The sequence below is a fragment of the Rhincodon typus genome, chromosome 23 (assembly GCF_021869965.1).
Source record: "Rhincodon typus isolate 14 chromosome 23, sRhiTyp1.1, whole genome shotgun sequence".
NCBI lineage: Eukaryota > Metazoa > Chordata > Chondrichthyes > Orectolobiformes > Rhincodontidae > Rhincodon > Rhincodon typus.
In genome coordinates, this window is record NC_063354.1 from 29,882,542 (window position 1) to 29,903,316 (window position 20,775).

At 40.8% G+C, this 20,775-nt stretch overlaps 1 protein-coding gene across 3 annotated transcripts in view; it reads right to left on the reverse strand.

Moving 5' to 3' along the window:
* Positions 1-17,901, reverse strand: part of LOC109911826 (mycbp associated protein) — a 91,708-nt gene extending 73,807 nt beyond the window's left edge. For 2 of the 3 annotated variants that reach the window (XM_048610920.1, XM_048610922.1), the window contains exons 1-3: positions 17,681-17,901; positions 14,786-14,916; positions 6,299-6,449 (exon numbers count right to left, since the gene is read on the reverse strand). In XM_048610920.1, the coding sequence (XP_048466877.1) occupies positions 6,299-6,449; positions 14,786-14,916; positions 17,681-17,741 (343 nt within the window). In that variant the 5' untranslated portion in view covers positions 17,742-17,901. The remainder of the gene's footprint in view (positions 1-6,298; positions 6,450-14,785; positions 14,917-17,680) is intronic. The other variant, XM_048610921.1, reaches the window with a different exon arrangement.
* Positions 17,902-20,775: the final 2,874 nt, after the last annotated feature.

Consider the following 20,775-nt stretch of genomic DNA (forward strand, 5'->3'; position numbering starts at 1 on the left):
CCACAACATTCTGGGATACGGTAGACCAGGTCCGGAGATTTATCCATCTTTATATTCTCTAAGAGAATAATGTAGACTGTTTTTAAAACATCACTATTTATTTCTCTGCATTCTCCAGATGCCATTTAGTATCTCTCCCATCTCCTGGAGTTCAACGCAAAGATGACCTCCTTGATCTTTAAGAGGCCCTACCCTCTCTCTAGTTACCCTCTTGCTCTTAATGCATTCATAGAATTTGTTTGGATTATCCTTCACCTTATCTGTCAATGCTATCTCATATTCCCTCTTTGCGTTCCTGATTTCTCTCTTAGGAATGCCCCTATACTCTTTCTACTGATTAAGAGACTCAATTGAACCAAGTTGCCTACATCTAAAACAAGATTCTCTTTTGTTCTTGACTAGAACCTCAATATTTTTATTCATCCATTGTCCCTTAATCTTACCAGCCTTACCCTTCAGTCTAACAGGAAAAAAATGCTTCTGGACTCTCGTCATCACACTCTTGAATACCTCCCACTTGTCAGTTGTCCTTTTAACCGTGAACAGTCTACTCAAATCAACTTTTGAAAGTTCTTGTCTCATACCATTAAAATTTGCCTTACTCCAATTCAAAACTAACTTTTATGGAAGGCTTATCCTTTTCCATAAACATTTTGAAACAAACAGAATTATGATCGCTAGACCCAAAGTGTTCCCCCACTTTTACTTCAGTCACCTGCCCTGACTTATTTCCCAAAAGAAGGTCTAGTTCTGCTCCTTCTCTAGTAGGAGCATCCACATTTTGATAAAGAAAATTTTTTTTGAACACGTTTGACAAATTCTTCACCATCCAAACCTTTAACACAATGGTAGCCCCAGTCAGTTTTTGGAAAATTAAAACCCCCATTATTACAACCTTATTATGCTTACATATATATCTGAGATCTCCCTGTATATTTATTTCTCAATTTCCCTTTTACTATTTGGGGCCTATAGTACAATTCCATCAAAGTGATTTTTCCTTTCTTATTTATAATTTCTATCCATATATTTTCACTGGATGATTTTTCAGAAATACCTTCCCTAGTTAAAAACGTCACCCCTGCTCCTTTCTTGCCTCCTTTTCTACCCTTTCTATAGCATCTAAAACCTGGAATATTGAGCTGACAGCCTTGTTCATCTCTCAGCCAAGTTTCTCTAATAGCTATGACATCTCAATTCTACATTCTTAAACATGCCCTAAGCTCATCACCCTTACCTGTAAGACCCCTTGCATTGAAATAAATGCAATTTACTTCTTCAGAGTTACTACATACTCTGACTCTCTCGTCTTTCTTTTCTAATTGATGTGCTCTCCTCACATTCAGAACCTTCCCCATCAATCCTTCTATTTACACTGCTACTTAGAATTCTTCCACTCCCCCTCTCTATCAGAATAAAGTCTCCCTTAATAGAATGAGCAAATCTCCCTGCTAAGATATTGGTTCCTTTCCAGGTTAGGTTAAATCCATCCTTTTTGAACAGGTCTTTTCTATCCCAAAAGACATTGCAATTGTCCAAAAACTTGAACAATACACCAGGTCTTCAGCCATTGATTTATTTCCTTTAACCTTTTGTTCCTTCCCTCGTTTGAGTTTGGCATTGGGAGTAAACTAGAAATTACTACGTTCAAGGTTCTATTAACAATTTGCTTGAAACGTTTAGAGACATCCTTAATCCTAGCACCAGGAAAGCAACAAACCATCCTAAATTTATGCTCATTGCCACAGAATCTCCTGTCTATGCCCCTGACAGGAGAGTGCCCTATAAAAATAATTCTATTAAACCTTATCAAACACTGCCTAACTTAAGAATCATAATCCATACGTTTATATTAAAAATACAAAATCAAACTCTGTGCAAACCTGCATTACATGCACAGCTTCTTCCAGGTCACTAAACCTAACTATGAATCAAAAACAAATGGCCCATGCCCTGACTCCAAGCTGAAGTCAGCAATACTGTTCTCAAAGATAATTTGCTACCTGAGACTGGTGGAAGGAATATTATTAAGACCTCTCAATGAAATGTTCAATTGAAACATTGGACTAAACAATCCAAATAGTTCCTCAAAAGCTTGAGACACAAAAAGCTATCCTATATGTGAAGAAGAGACATGGATCTGGACAACATATCTGCAAAGTTTTACAGAGCTGACAGTAATGAATTTCCACTCAAATTCTCAGTCGTTTGTGTAAAAGGTTGGGAAGAAGAGGTACTATTTTCTGACCTCCACAATGCATCATCTTTTTCACTTTTCAAGAAAAAGATAAATCAATTTTTGGGAATTATTGAAGCATATCCCTTCTTTCCACTATGCAGAAGATTCTCACATGAATCATTCTGAAATGGATCCTACTAATCAGCAAAAACATCCTTCCAAAGACCCAATGTGGTTTCTGGTTATCCAGAGGAATTACAGGCATGGTATTTGTCACTTGACAAAACCAAGAGAAGTTTCTGGAAAAACACGACAGTCTTTATTTATCAAACGACCCTGACTTCATGAACCGTAGCCCTTTGGAAAGTCCAGAAACTTGCATGCTCATTAAAAAGTATTACCTTTCAGTGACTCCTGCACGATGGTCCGACATCATCTGTCCTTTGTCATGAATTGGGTGCTGAGCCCTTGCATATCCAGATGGACATCAAGCAAGGATGTGTGACTGCATCAGCTCACTTCACCTCAGCCTGATCATGGAACTTATTCATGGCCAATCTCCAGAAGGGGACATGGTTGAGTTTCGACTCAATGGAAAGCTTTTCAACATCAACAAGCTGACAGCCAACAATAAAGTGACTCTCCATTAAATACATGACTTACAAAATGTCAACTATTGTGCAGCTGCAGTCCATTAATCAATTTTCTACCCATACTGATATGTTACCTCTACTTCATGAGCCCTTATCTTGTGAAATTAACCTTTTCTGTGGCATACTATGAAATGCTTTTTGGAAATTTAAGCATACTGCATCTATTGGTTCTCCTTTATCTATCCAATAGTTAATTCAGCGAAAGGCTTTAAATTTGTCAAACACAATTTACTTTTCATAAAAACATACTTACTTTGTCTGATCATAATATGATTTTTCTAAACGCATTGTAAAGATTTCCGAAGTTATAAATTCCAGTACTTTTTCTATTACTTATGACAGACTAACTGGTTTGTAGTTTCCTGTTTCCTTTCTCCTTCCTTCCTAGAATAGCAGTGTTACATTTGCTTCCTTTCTATTTGCAGAGACCATTATAAAATCTAGGCAATTTTGAAAAATCATGACATGTGTAGTTATCTATTTTAGAACCTTATGACATAGACCATCATATCCTGGGAATTTATTAGATTTTAGTACTTAAAATCTCTAGTACGCCTCCTCTGCTAATAATAATTACCTTAGGTTTTTCACTTATAAGCTTCTAGGTTAACCTCTATTTCTGCCACGTAACTTGTGACTTCTACTGTGAAGTCAGGTACAAAATATTTGTTCAATTTCTCTAACATTTTCTGATTTCCCATAATATCCTCTCCTATCTGTGTCTTTAAAGTGATTAATGTTTACTTTAAAAAAAACCCAAAAGAACTGCAGATGCTCTAAATCAGGAACAAAAACAGAAGTTGCTGGAAAAGCTCAGCAGGTCTGGCAGCATCTGTGAAGAAAAGATCAGAGTTAATGTTTTGTGTTCTGAGGAAGGGTCACCGGACCTGAAATATTAACTCTGACTTTTCTTCTTCACAGATGCTGCTAGGCCTGCTAAGCTTTCCCAGCAACTTCTGTTTTTATGTGTAATGTTTACTTCAGCTACTTTCCTCTACATACACTTGTAAACGCTCTTACAATCTGTGTTTGTATTTCTGGCTAGTTTGCTCTCATTCTGTGTTTTCTTTTCCTTATTAATCAACTTCTGGTGTTTATTTATTTGCTTGTTTCTAAAACACTTCCATCCTCAATCTTACTACAAAAGAGCTGAATTCCAGAGATCAGGCGAGAGTGACAGCTCTTGATATCAAGGCTGCATTCGACTGAGTGTGGCATCAAGGAGCCCAAGCAAAACTGAAAACAATGGGTATCAGGGGGGCAAACTCTCCGGTGGTTGGAGTCATACCCGACACATAGGAAGATGGTCATGGTTGTGGGAGGTCAATCATCTCAGCTCCAGGACATCTCTGCAGGAGTTCCTCAGGATAGTGTCCTTAGCCCAACCATCTTCAGCTGCTTCATCGATGACCTTCCCTCCATCATAAGGTCAGAAGTGGGGATGTTCACTGATGATTGCACAATGTTCAGCACCATTCATGACTCCTCAGATATTAAAGCAGTCCATTTTCATATGCAACAAGATCTGGACAATATCCAGGCTTGGGCTGACAAGTGGCAAGTGATATTCGTGCCACACAAATGCCAGGCTATGACCATCACCAATAAGAGACAATCTAACCACTGCCCCTTGACATTCAATGGTGTTACCATCACTGAGTCCCCCACTATCAACATTACCATTGACCAGAAACTCAACTGGACACATCACATTAACTCAGTGGCTACAAGAGCAGGCCAGAAGCTAGGAATTCTGCGGTGAGTAACTCACCTCTTGACTCCTCAAAGCCTGTCCATCATCTACAAGGCACAAGTCAGGAGTGTGATGGAATACTTCCCACTTGCCTGGATGAGTGCAGTCTCAACAACACTCAAGAAGCTTGACACCATCCAGGCCAAAGCAGCCCACTTGATTGGCACTACATACACAAGCATTCGCTCCCTCCACCACCAGTACACAGTAGCAGCAGTGTGTACTATCTACAAGATGCACTGCAGAAATTCACTGAATATTCTCAGATAGCACCTTCCAAACCCACGACCACTTCCATCTGGAAGGACAAGGGCAGCAGATATATGGGAACACCACCACCTCCAAGTTCCCCTTCAAGTCACTCACCATCCTGACTTGGAAACATATCGCCGTTCCTTCACTGTCACTGGATCAAAATCCTGGAATTCCCTCCCTAATAGCATTGTGGGTCAACCCACAGGTGGAGGATTGCAGCGGTTCAAGAAGGCAGCTCACCACCACCTTCTCAAGGGCATCTAGGGATGGGCAAGAAATGCTGGCCAGCCATTGACGCCTACATCCCACAAATGAATAAAAGACAATTCTCTGCAACAGTAAAAATCTCCTTTTAATCTAACATTATCCTTAACCTCCTTAGTACATCATGGATGGATTTTTTTTGTTCAGATTTTGTTTTTGAATGGAAGATATTTTGTTGAACATTTTGAATTGTTCCTTTAAATATTTCCCATTATATATTTACTACTATAAGCTTTGGTCTATGTACACAATCAACATTAGTCAGCCCTTCCTTTACACCTATATGATTGGTTCTGTTTAAGTTTATCATTTTTTTTGTGATTGAAGTATGTCATTTTCAAACTTAATTTGGAATTCAGTTGTTTCATGCTCACTATTTCCCTGTGAATCATTTCCGATGAGATTATTAATTAATCCTACCGCACTGTGCAATTTTAATCAAAAATAGATTTATTCCTGGTCAGTTCCACAGCCTATTGTTCCAACGCCCATAGTTCCAGAAAATTATCTCCACCTTCAAACCACCTTCATCAATTTGACTTATCCAACTTTTTGAAGATTAAAGTCTCAACAATTATTATATCACCTTTGTTTCAAACTCCCATAAATTCTTGATTAATGCTTTGTCCCATAGTACATTGACCTTTAGGGGTTCTATAAACAACTTCCAGCAGTGTTTCCTAATCCTTGCTAGTTTGAATATCCACTCATACTGATGATATTTCCTGAGCTTCTGAGTCAAAGTTCTTTCTTTCTGTCTGTAAGTCACGCATTTCCTTTGAGGTTCGGGTTTTAATTCAGACTCTATACTCCCAACACGAACACTTAAACATTCACACCTAATACATACATGCTCACACATACTGACTCACTCGCTGCATACAGAGATGTAAACATCCCCCACATACAGATACTTACGCAGAAAAACACATTCATATACACAGATAGATAAGCTTCTAACGCATAGGTATATACACACTGTACCGCTCCTAGCCAGAGACAGAGACACAGACACACACGCACGCACGCACACAGACACATCCCTCCCCGCCTTGGATACAGATACATTAACACCTGCACATACATACATATTTTAACATGCCAAATCACCATTACAAAGTCTTTAAATAAGTAGTAGGGACCCTATAGGGAAGGAGCAGGGGATCTTACTTCATTTCATGAACAATTACTAACCTGAATAGTCCATAGTTTTCAGTTCATCCATAGATGGAGCAACTTTAGCTATAAGCCGTTTCACTTCCATTTCTTTCTTTGCTTTTGGTTTTCGAACTACCATTCTACTGGTGATAGGGATTGCCTTTAAAGGCACCCGGGGACCATGCAGCTATGAGGAACACAAAGGGAAAACAAATTTAATTGATTGCTACAGTTAGCCACAACTCTAGATAGATTCTTGGCTTTTTGATCTGGTAAATGACTCTTTTATTGACTTCAGCAAACCATGTACTGTTAAATTTTCCACTGTTCTCTTCTCTGCCTTCTTTGGTTTTGTACCTGAGGTCTAATGACCCAACAAAACATGAACTTCATTCATATATGAATCTCAATAGGTCGCATTTGTGATAGCTTAGCTCTGTTACATTCTGCTCAGCAGTAATGGACACACTCGCTTAGGGGTGAAGAATAACATGGGAGGGTGAGAGAGCAGCAGGGAAACTGGGCATAGCATGACACAGCAGATGATGATAATGTAGCAGGTGCAGAATGACATGAGAAAGGTGGAAATGACATGGAAATACAAAATAACATGGGAGTGTGGGGAATGGAATGGTAAAACAGAGTAGAATAGTAAGGGAATGGCATGAGAGATGTGAAATGGGGTTGGCAATAGCTCAAGAAGAAGGAATGGAATGTGGTTTGGGAAACTAAATGGGACCAGGCATGAAATGGAATCTAGAATGGGCTAGGTGTGGCACAAGACGGAATGGCATAGGATGAATGGAATGGAAAGTATGGAAATTTAAGAAAGTACAGTTGCAATAAAGACACTGCAGACATATTGTTGGTAACTGCTTCAATAACCATCCAGTAAATGAATAGAAAGCAAATTTTATTCCGAACATTCCAAGTTCCAATTCACCTTGGTGTGAAAATAACAACTTGTATTTATGTAGCATTTTTAACTAGTAAAACACATCAAGATAGTTATCAAATACAATTTAACATGAACCATACAACTGGAAAGCAAAAAACATTAAAAGATAAGATTTAAAACAAGGACTCCCTGTATCTTAAAGAGAGAGGTAGAAATTGGAATGGTTCCAGTGCAGCATTCTCTCTCCTGATTCTTTGCACCCCAACATCTTCCACCTGGTTCTGAAAGTCTCAGCAAATGTAGCCCAATATTTCAGTCTTCTAATAATTTCGTTGAAGGAAATTTCTGAGTTTAAATTTGATTTATTTCACATGTACCAGGATACAGTGAAAAGTATTAGTTTGCGTGCAATACAGGCAGATCGTGCGAAGTGCATCAGGGTAGCAGAACAGAGTGCAGAATATAGTTATAGCTACAGAGAAGGTGCAGAGAGAAAGAGAGGTCAATATTAACAGTTGAGAGGTCCATTAAAAAGTCTGATAACAGAAGGGAAGAAGCTGTTCTCAAATCTGTGCATGTATTCAATGGAAGAATGTGGAAGAGAGTATAACTGGGGTGGGAGGGGTCTTTGATTAGGCAGCAGGAAGGGTAGAAGGAGTCAATGGAAGGAAGGCTGGTTTGCATGATGGGCTGGGCTGTGTTCACTACGTTTTGTAGTTTCTTGCAGTCTTGGGAACAGCAGTTGCCATATCATGCTGTGATGCATCCAGATAGGATGCTTTCTATGGTGCATCTATAAAAATTGGTACCAGTCTTTATGAACATGTCAAATTTCCTTAGCTTTCTGAGGAAGTAGAGACATTGTTGTGCTTTCTTGACTGTCGCATCGATGTGGGTGGACCAGGACAGATTGCTGGTGATCATCACTCCCAGGAACTTGATGCTGTCGACCAGCTCCACCTCAGCAGCATTGATGCAGACAGGGGCGTGCCCTCCACTCCGCAATGACCAGTTCCTTCGTTTTGCTGATGTTGATGGAGAGATTGTTGTCTTTACACCATGCTGCTAAGCACTCAATCTCTCTGTATACTGTCTCGTTGTTGTTTGAGATCCAACCTACAATGGTGGTGTTGTCAGCAAACTTGAGCTCATGTAATGTGGCTGTTGAACAAATATTATGAAGATAAAGTTAAAATTTGACAATCAGAGACAGTGGAGCGGTCCATAGTGGCCATGGTGAGATATAGCTGGCTTGCACTTCAGATGATGTTGCCTAGGTTTTTTTAAATTCAATCATTTTTAGGTTTGAGGGCATTGCTGGCTAGGCCAGCATTTATTGCCCATCCCTAATTGCACAGAAGTGTCAACCAGATTGCTGTGGCTCTGGAGTCACATGTAGGCCAGACCAGGTATGGGTGGCAGTTTCCTTTCCTGAAGGACATCAGTGAGTCAGATGGGTTTTTCTGACAACCAACAATGAATTCAGGGTTATCATTAGACTCTTAATTCCAGATATTTATTGAATTCAAAGGGCAGGATTTGAATCCAGGTCCCCAGAACATTGTCTGGGTCTCTGGATTAACACTCCAGTGATAAGACCACTGGGCCTGTGCCTCCCTTTATTAAACTTATAGCTGCTAGTTGGTGTAAGAGAGACCATAAGCCAATCTTTAGCAGTTTTAGATTTATTCATGGAGTGAAATGTTATAGGTCTACAGATGTAACTACACTCGCATACCAGTCTCAGCAAGTTTATCTTTATTGTATTTTTAGTAAAATCAAATAAACAAATTAACTAAACAATAATCTCTATGGGTGAAAAAGATGCACCCCGACTTGGGTTGAGCAACCCGCCTGCCAGTGCCTGGACCTGTTGAAGGCACAATAGTCTTTTTGCCTCTTTACACCCATTTTGATGACTGCCTTTTCTCCTGTTCTCATTTTGAGAACTTCCATTGCATTGGACCACATCTACGAACAAGGACTGCTCTGGTTTGCCACTTCCTTCAGGGGTATTGAAAGAATTTACAGGCTGAAAACCATCCTGCTGAGCCACCTTATTAATGCACTTTCCATGGTCAACAAGTCCTGGTGTGGAACTTGAACTTTAACATTTAAGTGCATTGGTAGGAATCTTCTACTGCGCTTCAAGATCTCCAAAACAGAGCCTATTTATCTTTGGCATACTCATCTGCTTAACACAGACAGCAGCTTTCCCCATTTGGCAAATTGTACACCAGTCCCCCAGATAACAGATGGGTAAACTAATCATTAAACTAAAAAGTAGCCATCAAAAATTATTAATTGATTGAATTTCCGTCAGCTGCCATGATGGAATTTGAGTAAAATATGCCCGGAGCATTAACTTGAGCCTCTGTATATCTAGTCCAGTGACACTATCATGACACCACAATATCCCCTGCTTAATTCTCTTTATGTATGTTCCAGTCAACCTGTTCAGAAATATTATGACATACTTCTGGAGCAAGTAGAACTTGAACCTGGGTCTCCCAGCTCAGATGTAGAGACACGACTACTGCATCAAGAGAGTCCTTAATTCTCTTTCTTTAAAAAAATGTAACCTATTTTTCTAAGCAACTTGTTCAGAGATGTAATTACACATCTCTGGGGCAGGTGGGACTTGAACCCTGGCCTCCCAGTCCAGGGATAGAGACACTACCACTGTGCCACAGGAGGCCCCCAAAAGTGAAGAATCAAGGAAGATGAGAAATGCAGTTGGCAGAGTTTGAACCTGAGCAGGAAGACCCCAATGGATTTCAAATCCATTGTCTTAACCACTTGGCCACAGGTAAAGGACTTAATTCTCTTTATGCTCTTTTCAGTAATCAAATAAATTAATTAGCTAATTAACTAAAGTACTACCCTTTTAAACAGCCACTATAACAAAAACAAAACTCTAGAAGAAACTTATCCAATTTACATTGATATATCATTTTCAGGATAGATGATGCACTCCATCATCTGCAGTGTCCAATCGCTGAAGGCCCCAAGAGTAACAGTGCTCACTACATGCTTCCTCCCTGGGACAGAATGACAAAAGATGCTGACAGATGGGTCGAATGAATCCCTGCACCATCCACTGATTGGCTCTTTTGAAAGCAAGTTTTGCCAGGTCGAGGAGTAGACACACAAGGATGTCCGTCTGACTTGCCACTCCCCTCTGTGCAGCTGGTCAAATAATAGGAATGCGGGGCTGAAATACAGCCAAAAATTCAGATGCAGTCGCTTCAAATAAGGAAAAAGGCCCTGTTATCGAAGACAGTCTGTATACACATGGAAAAGAGACTCCATAAGGCTGCACAAAATGTTGGTGACCTGGGAGTGCATGAAACACCTTAAAGCCTATTGCATGGAACAGGTAAATGCAAGTCCCTCCAAGTAGATCCCCCACCATGGTAAAAGGGAGGACTCCTGTATAAACCGCTTCCAACACAGAACCCCCACCACCTCTCCACAGCAGGACAGAACATGTCTGGGCAACCTCTCTGAGCTGAACTCAATGTCTTTTTTTTTGTTAATCAACCTGTTCAGAGATATTATTACACTCCTTTGGAGCAGGTGGGACTTGTACCCAGGCATCTTGGTCCAGGGGTAGGGGCACTACCCTGGTACCACAAGAGGGCCCTTTGGAATATCTCTTTATTTTAATTTAACCTTTGTTTTCTAATTAACTTATTTAGGGATGTTATTACACACCTCTGAAGCAGGTGGGACTTGAACCCAGGCCTCTCTGGTGCCAGGGCAGGGACACCACCACTGTGCCACAAGAGGGCCCTCTGGAATGTCTCTTTATGCTGTTTTGAGTAAAGGAGAAACAAATGAACAGATTAATCAACTGAAAGTCCTTTAAGGGGCACTGTACCAAAAACAAAATTCTAACATGAAATTTGTTAATCAAAAATAAGATGTTGCTTCCAGAATGAAGATGCATTCTAGCTCCCAGAATCTCTTCACACTTTTCTGAGTAAAAGATGAGTGATCGAAACAAAAATAAACAAATTAACTAGTGAACACCGTTTTAGCAGGCACTATAACAGAAGTCAAAACATTGATAGGGCCTTAACCAATTAAGTGAAAACACCATTGTGCAAGAGTTATTGTACTCCAAGGCCTTGTGGTGCCCACAGGTCTTGGAAGGCCTCAAGCACACCAGTGGATTCTGCGTTCTTCATCTCCATGGACATTAGAACATGGAAGAGAGAGGCAGAAAGGCCAAAGAACCCCTCAACTGCCCACTGCTTAGACCTGTTTGTGGCCACAATGGCCAGCCCAGGAGTAGTCTAGCAAGAAGGTCCTATGCTGTACTCCCTCCATATCCCCTCCGTACTGTGTTACCAAAGATTGAGAACACTCAGCTAAAGTGCTCAAGTAATTACCCAAACAATTCTCTCAATCTGTATACACTTAACTTTAAAAAAAAACGCACATTGCAAGCATTTCTCTGGCTACAATTATATAGGTAAGTGCAGTCCTCCCTGCCAAATGATAGAACAGAGCTATTAGAGAAAGATGCTGTGGTCAACTTTGTCAAGCTGGCAAACTGATTGAGAAAAATGAAGAGGGATAATTTATCTTTGTCACAATCATGTACAATGTCATATGTGATGCTGATAAAGGCATTTTTATTAAGTGACAGGAATAGAAATCTGATTAGAAGGGATCATACATGGAGTTCTGAGAAAGGTGTACACAAATGTGTGTGATTACACATGTTCCTGGATTTTGGAAAGAGAAAAAGGAGGTTGGAGATAGGTCAGGGCAGTAGTTTGTAAGAATACAGTAGTCAGATATTTGAGGATATGGGTGATAAGATCTGCAGGAGAAGAAAACAGTTAACAATATCAGCTAACCTGGGCCAACAAAGAGAGTTAGATCATTTGCTATTTGGTTAGAATAGGGCATAGGGAACAAGAAAAAGTCTCGTGGACAAGATGAGATTGAGGAGAAACGGGCAAGGAATAAAGAAATAAGAGAGAGATATTTAAGATCAAGCCTAGAGCAAGGAGAAACTGAGTGGACATATTGCTCTATGTCCTGAGCAAGGGAGAGAATCATCAGAGATAGCTGAATGGTCTCAATCTTTGTAACAAAAGAAGTGCACAAGGAACTAGAACTTGTTGGAGGTGAGGGTGGAGGAGACAGGTGACAGGCATTTGAGGAGATATCCTATAGTGGAGAAGCTGTACGATATCTTTGCAATTCACCATTATCAGGAAAAGTGTGCAGTTTTGGCAGGAGATAGTGGAATTCAATAGTATTTTACATAGTCCAGTTAGAACTGCAGTTGAATGGTCAAGTCAGTAATTTACCATAGACATTCAAATCTGCACTCATCAAAGCAATTGAAGAGTGTTTCATTATGCCCTGAATTCCTATGTCTCGATGGTTAGAGATGAAGATTGTTAGATTCTATCTTGTTTGATATGGTCATGAATGATTAATAATTTTGACTAAGCAATTAAATTATATTTTGCTTAACTGTAGTTAATGTAGGACACTTATTTGTCACAAAACTAACCCAGCTTGTAACCCAACCCTTATTTGAAAGGGGGAACACTGCTATACTTAATTCCATACCACAGAATGAGAACTTGTCACCTTTCAAAGTTGAATGAGCAAGTTTACATCATTAAACACTTTTCAAGTACCTGCCATTTGTCATTATCAGAGGAAAGTTGAAAGTGCTTATAATGTGAAGAGTGGAAAAGAAAAATAACAGCTGTGTTCTACATTAGGCTAGTTTTATCTGTAGTATTTTAGAAAGACAGAAATAATTATAATTTGCTAAATGTATTCTTTGTATTAGAGTTAAAATCTGCAATAGTGTGAGATTAGTTTTCTGGCTATATAATCCTTTTGGACTTTTATCCTCAAGACTATGTGTTATCTGAATGTCTAAGTATACTTCACTAACCAGTCTTTCACACATTGATTGTCATTATGCATTTTTACTTTATACACTGTTTAGTTTTTTTAAGTACTGGTTGTATCTCTTTAATCCAACACACTCTGGTTTGGTAACCTCTGTTGTCGAGCATTCACAGTATTTCTGGTTTTCCAAAGTACCAGCAATGTCTGGTATCCTTCTCAAAATGCTTTTCATTTTGCACCAGTGTAAATCCTTCAGTAAGCTTGTGTGGATCAATTTCCAAGTGATTTTCATCTTGTACAAACAGCTGCATAATTGGTCCACGTAAAGTCATTGTTTAGGTCATAGGGCATATGACCAGTCTGTATTCGCATAAAGCATAAGGATTGTGAGCAGCATGAAGACTGCAACACTGACAAAGCAGCTGGAAGTCTACTTGCTGACAGAGATCATCTATATTCTCCAAAATAAATGCACATTTTATGTTGCATAGTACTTTTTAAATATGCTTAAAAACTCTTGTGCTGAGTGACATGTGACCTCCTATGATCCGCTAACTTCTCCAATCCGTTAATGGCCCAAAAAAAACACTCTCTAGTAGATGGCCTCTAAAGGCGAACTGACAAGGTGGCTGATTTAATAAGGTAGTCTCACCAATTTAAACACCTCGAAGAAGATGGACTCAGGGTATCAGTCATGAGGACATGACAGCATTCATCCTCCTACCTGAACTAATGAGTAAGGAAAATATCATAAATTATAAACATAACAGTAACAAACCATGATAAAATGGATGGTGAGACAAATAATTGTCATCTTGGGGAACCAATTAAGAGATAATAGGGAATAATGTCATTAAGACGATTGGTTTTTTGACAAGTAATAAGCAGGAATTGAGCACATGATACTTAACCAATTTGAGATTGACCATGAACTGTTCATGCACTAACAAGCTAATTAGAGTTCAGGATGTGTCTGAACATACCCAGGGAATAGTGGCTTGTATGGGTTAGTAAGGCCTGCTTTTTAGTGTGCAAAAAGAAGTCAGAAGGACAACTACAGTCAATAAAACATGAGGCAGCACCCTATTCTGATGGAAATTATCATCCACTGTTCCATTGTGTATCAACTGAGTCTATTGCCTTGTTAAGTATCAACTTGCTTTGGTAAACTCAATAAATTCTGCAAAACATGTGAAATCATACTTGTACCTGGAATAGGCATTGTAACTAATCAAGACTGGTAAACCTTCAGGTTGGCTCTCCCAAACTCGATCTACAATTGTAATTGGCATAGGTCTTGTGATGAAAGTGAATCCAAAAGTACAAAAACAGCTTGGCGTGAACTTTTGCTGCATTTGGTGCATTCAGCTATTTCTTTATCATGTGCAATGAATTAAATTTTCTAAAGATTAGCTTGTGTGGTGGTGAAATTTACAAGAGAAGAGAGAAACAGCCTTTCTAGCTGAAGATAAAATGTATCAGCCTAGTCATTTGCAATCATGGGCTGGGTTCCACCCTCATTTGAGGTTGGAAGTGTCCAAAGTCTAGGTGCTGCAGTGGAAGCTCAGGCTTCTGAAACACAAATTCAACAGCAATTGTGGCTATGGATACTAGTGTTCATAATGGAATGCCAGATACCACTGAAGTCCAACAAACTTATTTCCACAGAAACAGCCAAAACCACATTCAAAACACACTCACTAAAGTGATAGAAATGAAATATTTCTCCATACTTGAGTCAGATCTTCTGGTTTTATTGCCAGGGCCATGATGTCTTCTCCATTCAATATATCTTCTTTCTGTGGCTCTTCTTTAATGGGGATAACCTCCTCAATTTCTTTCTTATTTTCCTTCCTTTTGTCTGCTGAACAACACAATCATTCACAGAACATTGTAGAGCAAATCTTAATTAACAGATTTTGCAAATGCACTTTTAGCTCAGCTGTATGGAGAAAACAAAACAGAACTTGTAAATATGTAGCATATTTAGCATAAAGAAATGTCCTAAGCTGCTTCACAGAAACATTACAAAACAAAGTATGATACTGAACTACAAAACGATATTTTAGGTGAGATGATCAAACGCTTGGTCAAAGGGGTGAATGTAGTGATTGTAATGCCAGCTGGACATCATAGAATACGAGTTCCCCGACTGGAACTGTTAAATTAGGATAATCAGGGAGCCCTGGCTGATAAACAAAAAGGGGAGTGTCAGAGATACTGATGTTCTAGCACCTGGCTCTAAATGACGCTGTACTAAAGTCAAGGACTCTTCATGTATAAATAAAGGTTGACTTGGTGATTGGTACTGGCCTCTGCATAGTTATTTCAGCAGAGTTTAAAGGAGAAAAGTCAAGTAGAGGTGTAGTGTGGGAATTCCAGGATATAGGGCCCGGGCATATGTTGGCACAAACATCCATGGAGGAGTGATTAAAATCAGGGATAAACAAAAAGTCAGAATTGGCTCCCTCTACTTGCCCCATCCTTCACTCTCAGGTCAGATACAACACAAATTACGTACAGGGTAATGCTCCTCTACAACATTCTATCAAGCACTTTGGACTGGGTTACAGCATAGGTTCCATACAGCATAAGGTTCTCTTCACAATGTCTCATGAAACTTTGAGTACAAAATGAAACTCCACAAGGGATATAAAAATCAACACAATGTTCTCACAATTAATTAAGGAAAAGAGGGTGATCAGGAGCAATATGGATCTCTTGGTAAGTGGTATTGTCAATGGAAATAAAGAAAAGGTTTGCATATTGAATAACTACTTTGTGTCAATATTTACAATAGGAGGTGGCAGAATAATGGACATTCCAAGGAAACAAAAATTCAATCAACAAAATTAACAAAAACAAGATAACTGTTATGAAAAAGGGGACACATATCCCCAGCAACAGATGGTTTCCATCTCCAAAGTTTACTGAACATAGATGAGGGCAAAACATGATCTGTCTGTATTCTTATAAAGCTCAATCAATTCTGAATCTGTTCCAACAGTTTGCAAAATTTCACCTTTCTCTTTGCTTCTTAATAAAGGCATGAAAGGCTAACAAGAAAATTATAGATCTCTTAACAAGACATTCCTGGAATGTCATTAGCAAACACATATGTGGTTTATATAAATGATATGGCAAGTTCTCCTTGCTAACGCCTAGTAGTTTGCCCCAAATTGGGAGAGCTGTTCCACAAGCTTGTGAAGTTACAGCCTGACTTTGTCAGCTTGGTATGATTCCATGTCTGTGATTGTCCTAGACATCACGATCACCATCCCTGGAAAGTCCTCTCTGATTGCCAAGGCGGACATAGCACCCTTAACATAATGAAACATTACAAATGGTGTCACAGGAATTTTGAAGAACCAAGTATGACACTAAACCTCAAAGGAAGTGTTATGTTGGATAATCAAATACTTTAAAGGGAGTGGGTTTAGAGAGGAAAGCAAGTTAGAAAGGTGGAGAAGAGAATGGAGAGAATTTTAGAGCTTGGGGTTGAGGCAACTGAAGGCACAGTCACTAATGGTGTAGCAATTATGATTGGGAATTGCAGTTGTGGGAGGAGGCTGTTTACAGACTGTTAGCTGAAGTTGTAGCTCATGGAATTGAAGGCTACTTATTGACCTGAGGAGGAAATTGTTCTAATGGAGGGAGATAGTAAGTTGAGATGATAGGCAGGTACTCTGGTGAGGTATGTTTATTGGTTATATAAAATGTTAATTTTGGGCCTTACAATTCACCATATTTATGAACAACTTAGAAAGACAAAGAGGAAATTTCCTGGGACTTGATGCCTAAGAAAATGGTAGAAGCATAAATAATCAATTATTTCAAAAGGTCATTGGGTGGGCACTTGATAGAAGTAAACTTGCAGGATTATGGAATGGGACTGACTGAATTGCTCTGCAGAAAGCTAGCACAGACTTGGTGGGCTGAATGATGTTCTTTGGTGATTCTATGACCATATCCAAATTTGCCAATACAAAGAGCGGGGCGGGGGTCTTTGCATGATGGAAATTACAAGAAGATATTGATAGATTAAGTGAATGAATATAATATGAGAGCTGTATTTCAATAGAGTACCTAAAAAGGATAAAACATTTTCTAAATGTAAAAAGCTAGAAATGCTAGATGTACAAAGAGACATGTGGACTCATTTACATAGATAATTGAGATGTCACAGTGACCTCGCTTTCATCACAAGTCCTCTATGTATTATCACCTTTCAAATATGTCCTTACGTATCCCGGAATGTCTGTTTGAATCCTCCCAATCAGGTTATCACCCCTACAAACCAGGTTTTATCAAAGTTACAAATGAAATTCTAAGCGACTGACGAGCGTAAACTTTCCCTCTTTGTTCTTCTCAACTAGTTTTCAGCCTTTGACATGATTAATCACACAACCCTCTTGTAGGAGCTCTCCAAGTTGGGTTTCTTGACCCACGCCACTCCCAGAGAATCTTTACTGCCCAGGGCTAGCCCACATCCCTCAGAGGAGGCTGAGATACTTTGAGGCCCTACGTCCCCTTCTGCCCCCAGGGTAGAGTACCCAGTGCCGGAGCATCCTCCATGTCTCACTCTGGCGGGATGGGGAAAAGAACGCTGCCTTCCCCCTCACTCCTACCTGGTGAGGTACGCAGGCCGAGCTCTCTCCGGGAAACTTTCATTGGAGTCCGTGTCCCCATCGTCTTAAATCAAAGCCCGAGGGCTGACAAAGCACAGCAGAGCAAAGCGAGGTCCGTCTCCGGGAGCAAACCCCAGGCACGGCCGGCGTCTCCGGGCAACCGCCCTTCCCGACACTTCCGCCGTCTCCACAGAAACCAGACACTGCAGACCGTGCATGGTGTGGTCAGAGTGAGCAAGAGGCTTGTACTGGCTTATTGCAGAGGGAGAGAGAGGAATTTTAGACTGGATTATTACAAAGAAAGTAGGTTGTATTGGGTTATTTACAGGGAGAGCGTTATACTGGGTTATTTCATAGCAGGAGACAGAAGAGGTTAGATTTTGTTAATAGAGACGGATTTGACTGGGCACAGAACTAGGATCAGACTGGGTTAATAGACTCGGGGAGTGGGGATTAGACTGGTTTATCAGAGAGAGAGGGGTTTAGTCTGGATTATTACAGAGAGGAAATTGCCATGGTGCAGAATGAGGCCGTCTGGCCCATCATCTCAGCACTGGTTTTCTAAATGAACATTATCTGCTCCTATGATGCTGCTTGGCCTGCTGTGTTCATCCAGCCCTGCACCTTGTTGTCTCGGATTCTCCAGCATCTGCAGTTCCTACTATCTCTGATTATGACTTGGTGCCATTTTTCTGCATTATACCGTAGTCCTGAATATTGTTTTTTAAAAATCATATGCTGTTTTGAAAACCTCAATCAATCTGGTTGCCACCACAATTCCAGGCGCGGTGTTCCAGATCTGAACCACTGGCTGTGTGAAAAGGTTTTTCTCACATCACATTTGCTTCTTTTAGAAATTTCCTTCTCATTTTTGATCATTGTATGAGGGAGCAGTTTGTCCATATGTACTCTGCCAATCCCCCTCAATGAAACCTCCTCTTAGCCTTCTCCTCTCCATGAAAGCAATCCCAATTTCTCCAATGTATCTTCCGCCTTTGAACCATTCTTGTAAGGGTCTAATGCACACTGTCGAATGTTTGCATCCTTTCTAAAGTGTGGGAACCTTGAACTGTATACAACGCTGTAGCTGAGGTTTAACTATTGTGTTATACAAATTCAGAATAACCTCCTTGCTTGTGCAATCCTTGCCCCCATTAATAAAGCCTAAGATAATGTATGCTTTATTTTACAGCTCACTGCATATTGAATTGAATCATTTATTGTCACGTGTATTCGATATAAAATACAATGAAAAGTGTGTACCATCGCAATACATAGGCGCCATTCACATTAACTTAGAATAAAATTAAAAGGTAACTTGAAGAGAGTCCAACTTTTCCTTCTCCACTGCTACGGCATGCTGCCGCCAGAGTCCTGCTCCGGGCTTCCCAGTCCATGCCATCGCCGTTACGAGGGGCCCACTGCACGTGGAAGCGAGCGTCCTGCTCCAGGTTTCACAGGCCGACTGACCGACTCTGTAGCCACACTGCCGCTTCGGAACCTGTTGAAGCGCTCTCTTTCTCAGGTAAGTTTGAGGAAAAAAGGGGAAGAGGGAAAAAAAACACAGACGAAGAGGGCAAGCCCAGACATCAATTACTCTGTGCTGTCTCTTTTTACCTATTTTTCTAATCAACCCGTTAAGATATATTATTACACACCTCTGGAGCAGGTGAGACTTAAACCTGGGCTTTCTTATTAACCCACATGTTTCCGTGTGACTGTCAATTATTTCCGGAATAATCATTTCAAAATTTTTTTCCATCATAGAATTCAAGCTGGCTGCTTTAAGATTGCTAGGCTTACTCTTACAATCTGTTTAAGCAAGTAATAATCGGGAATACAAATGTATATATATCGATTACGTGAAAAACTCGAAGATGTTGAACTGTTTGGACATTTTCTGGATTGAAAAGGGCTTTTACCATGTGGTTTCTTGGAAAATGGGTCAACCGTTTAATGTGTGCTGTAGTTTAGCTGCTGTTTACAGGAAGTGTTTGGAGAAAAGACATGCAGAGCTTTGAGGGAGAGAAGAGCACGGGGTTTATGGCCCTTAATGGCTGAAAAACCTGGCTTTGAAAAAACAAGAGATAGTAGGAACTGCAGATGCTGGAGAATCTGAGATAACAAAGTGTAGAGCTGGATGAACACAGCAGGCCAAGCAGCATCATAGGAGCAGGAAGGCTGACGTTTCGGGCCTAGACCCTTCATCAGAATTGGGGGAGGGGAAGGGGGTTCGTAAATAAATCGGGAGAGAGGGGGAGGCGGATAGAAGATGGATAGAGGAGAAGATAGGTGGAGAGGAAACAGACAGGTCGAAGACGCGGGGATAGAGCCAGTAAAGGTGAGTGTAGGTGGGGAGGTAGGGAGGAAATAGGTCAGTCCAGGGAGGACAGACAGGTCAAGGAGGCGGGATGAGGTTAGTAGGTGGGAAATGGGGGTGCGGCTTGAGGTGGGAGGAGGGGATAGGTGGGAGGAAGAACAGGTTAGGGAGGCGGGGACGAGCTGGGCTGGTTTGGGATGCGGTAGTGGGAGGGGAGATTTTGAAGCTTGTGAAATCCACATTGATACCATTGGGCTGCAGGGTTCCCAAGCGGAATATGAGTTGCTGTTCCTGCAACCTTCGGGTGGCATCGTTGTGGCACTGCAGGAGGCCCAGGATGGACATGTTGTCTGAGGAATGGGAGGGGGAGTTGAAATGGTTTGCGACTGGGAGGTGCAGTTGTTTATTGCGAACCAAGCATAGGTGTTCTGCAAAGCGGTCACCAAGCCTCTGCTTGGTTTCCCCGATGTAGAGGAGGCCACAACGGGTACAGCGGATGCAGTATACCATATTAGCAGATGTCCAGGTGAACATCTGCTTGATGTGGAAAGTCTTCTTGGGGCCTGGGATGGGGGTGAGGGAGGAGGTGTGGGGGCAGGTGTAGCACTTCCTGCGGTTGCAGGGAAAAGTGCCGGGTGTGGTGGGGCTGGAGGGGAGTGTGGAGCGGACAAGGGAGTCACGGAGAGAGTGGTCCCTCCGGAAAGCAGATAAGGGTGGGGAGGGAAAAATGTCTTTGGTGGTGGGGTCGGATTGCAGATGGCGGAAGTGTCGGAGG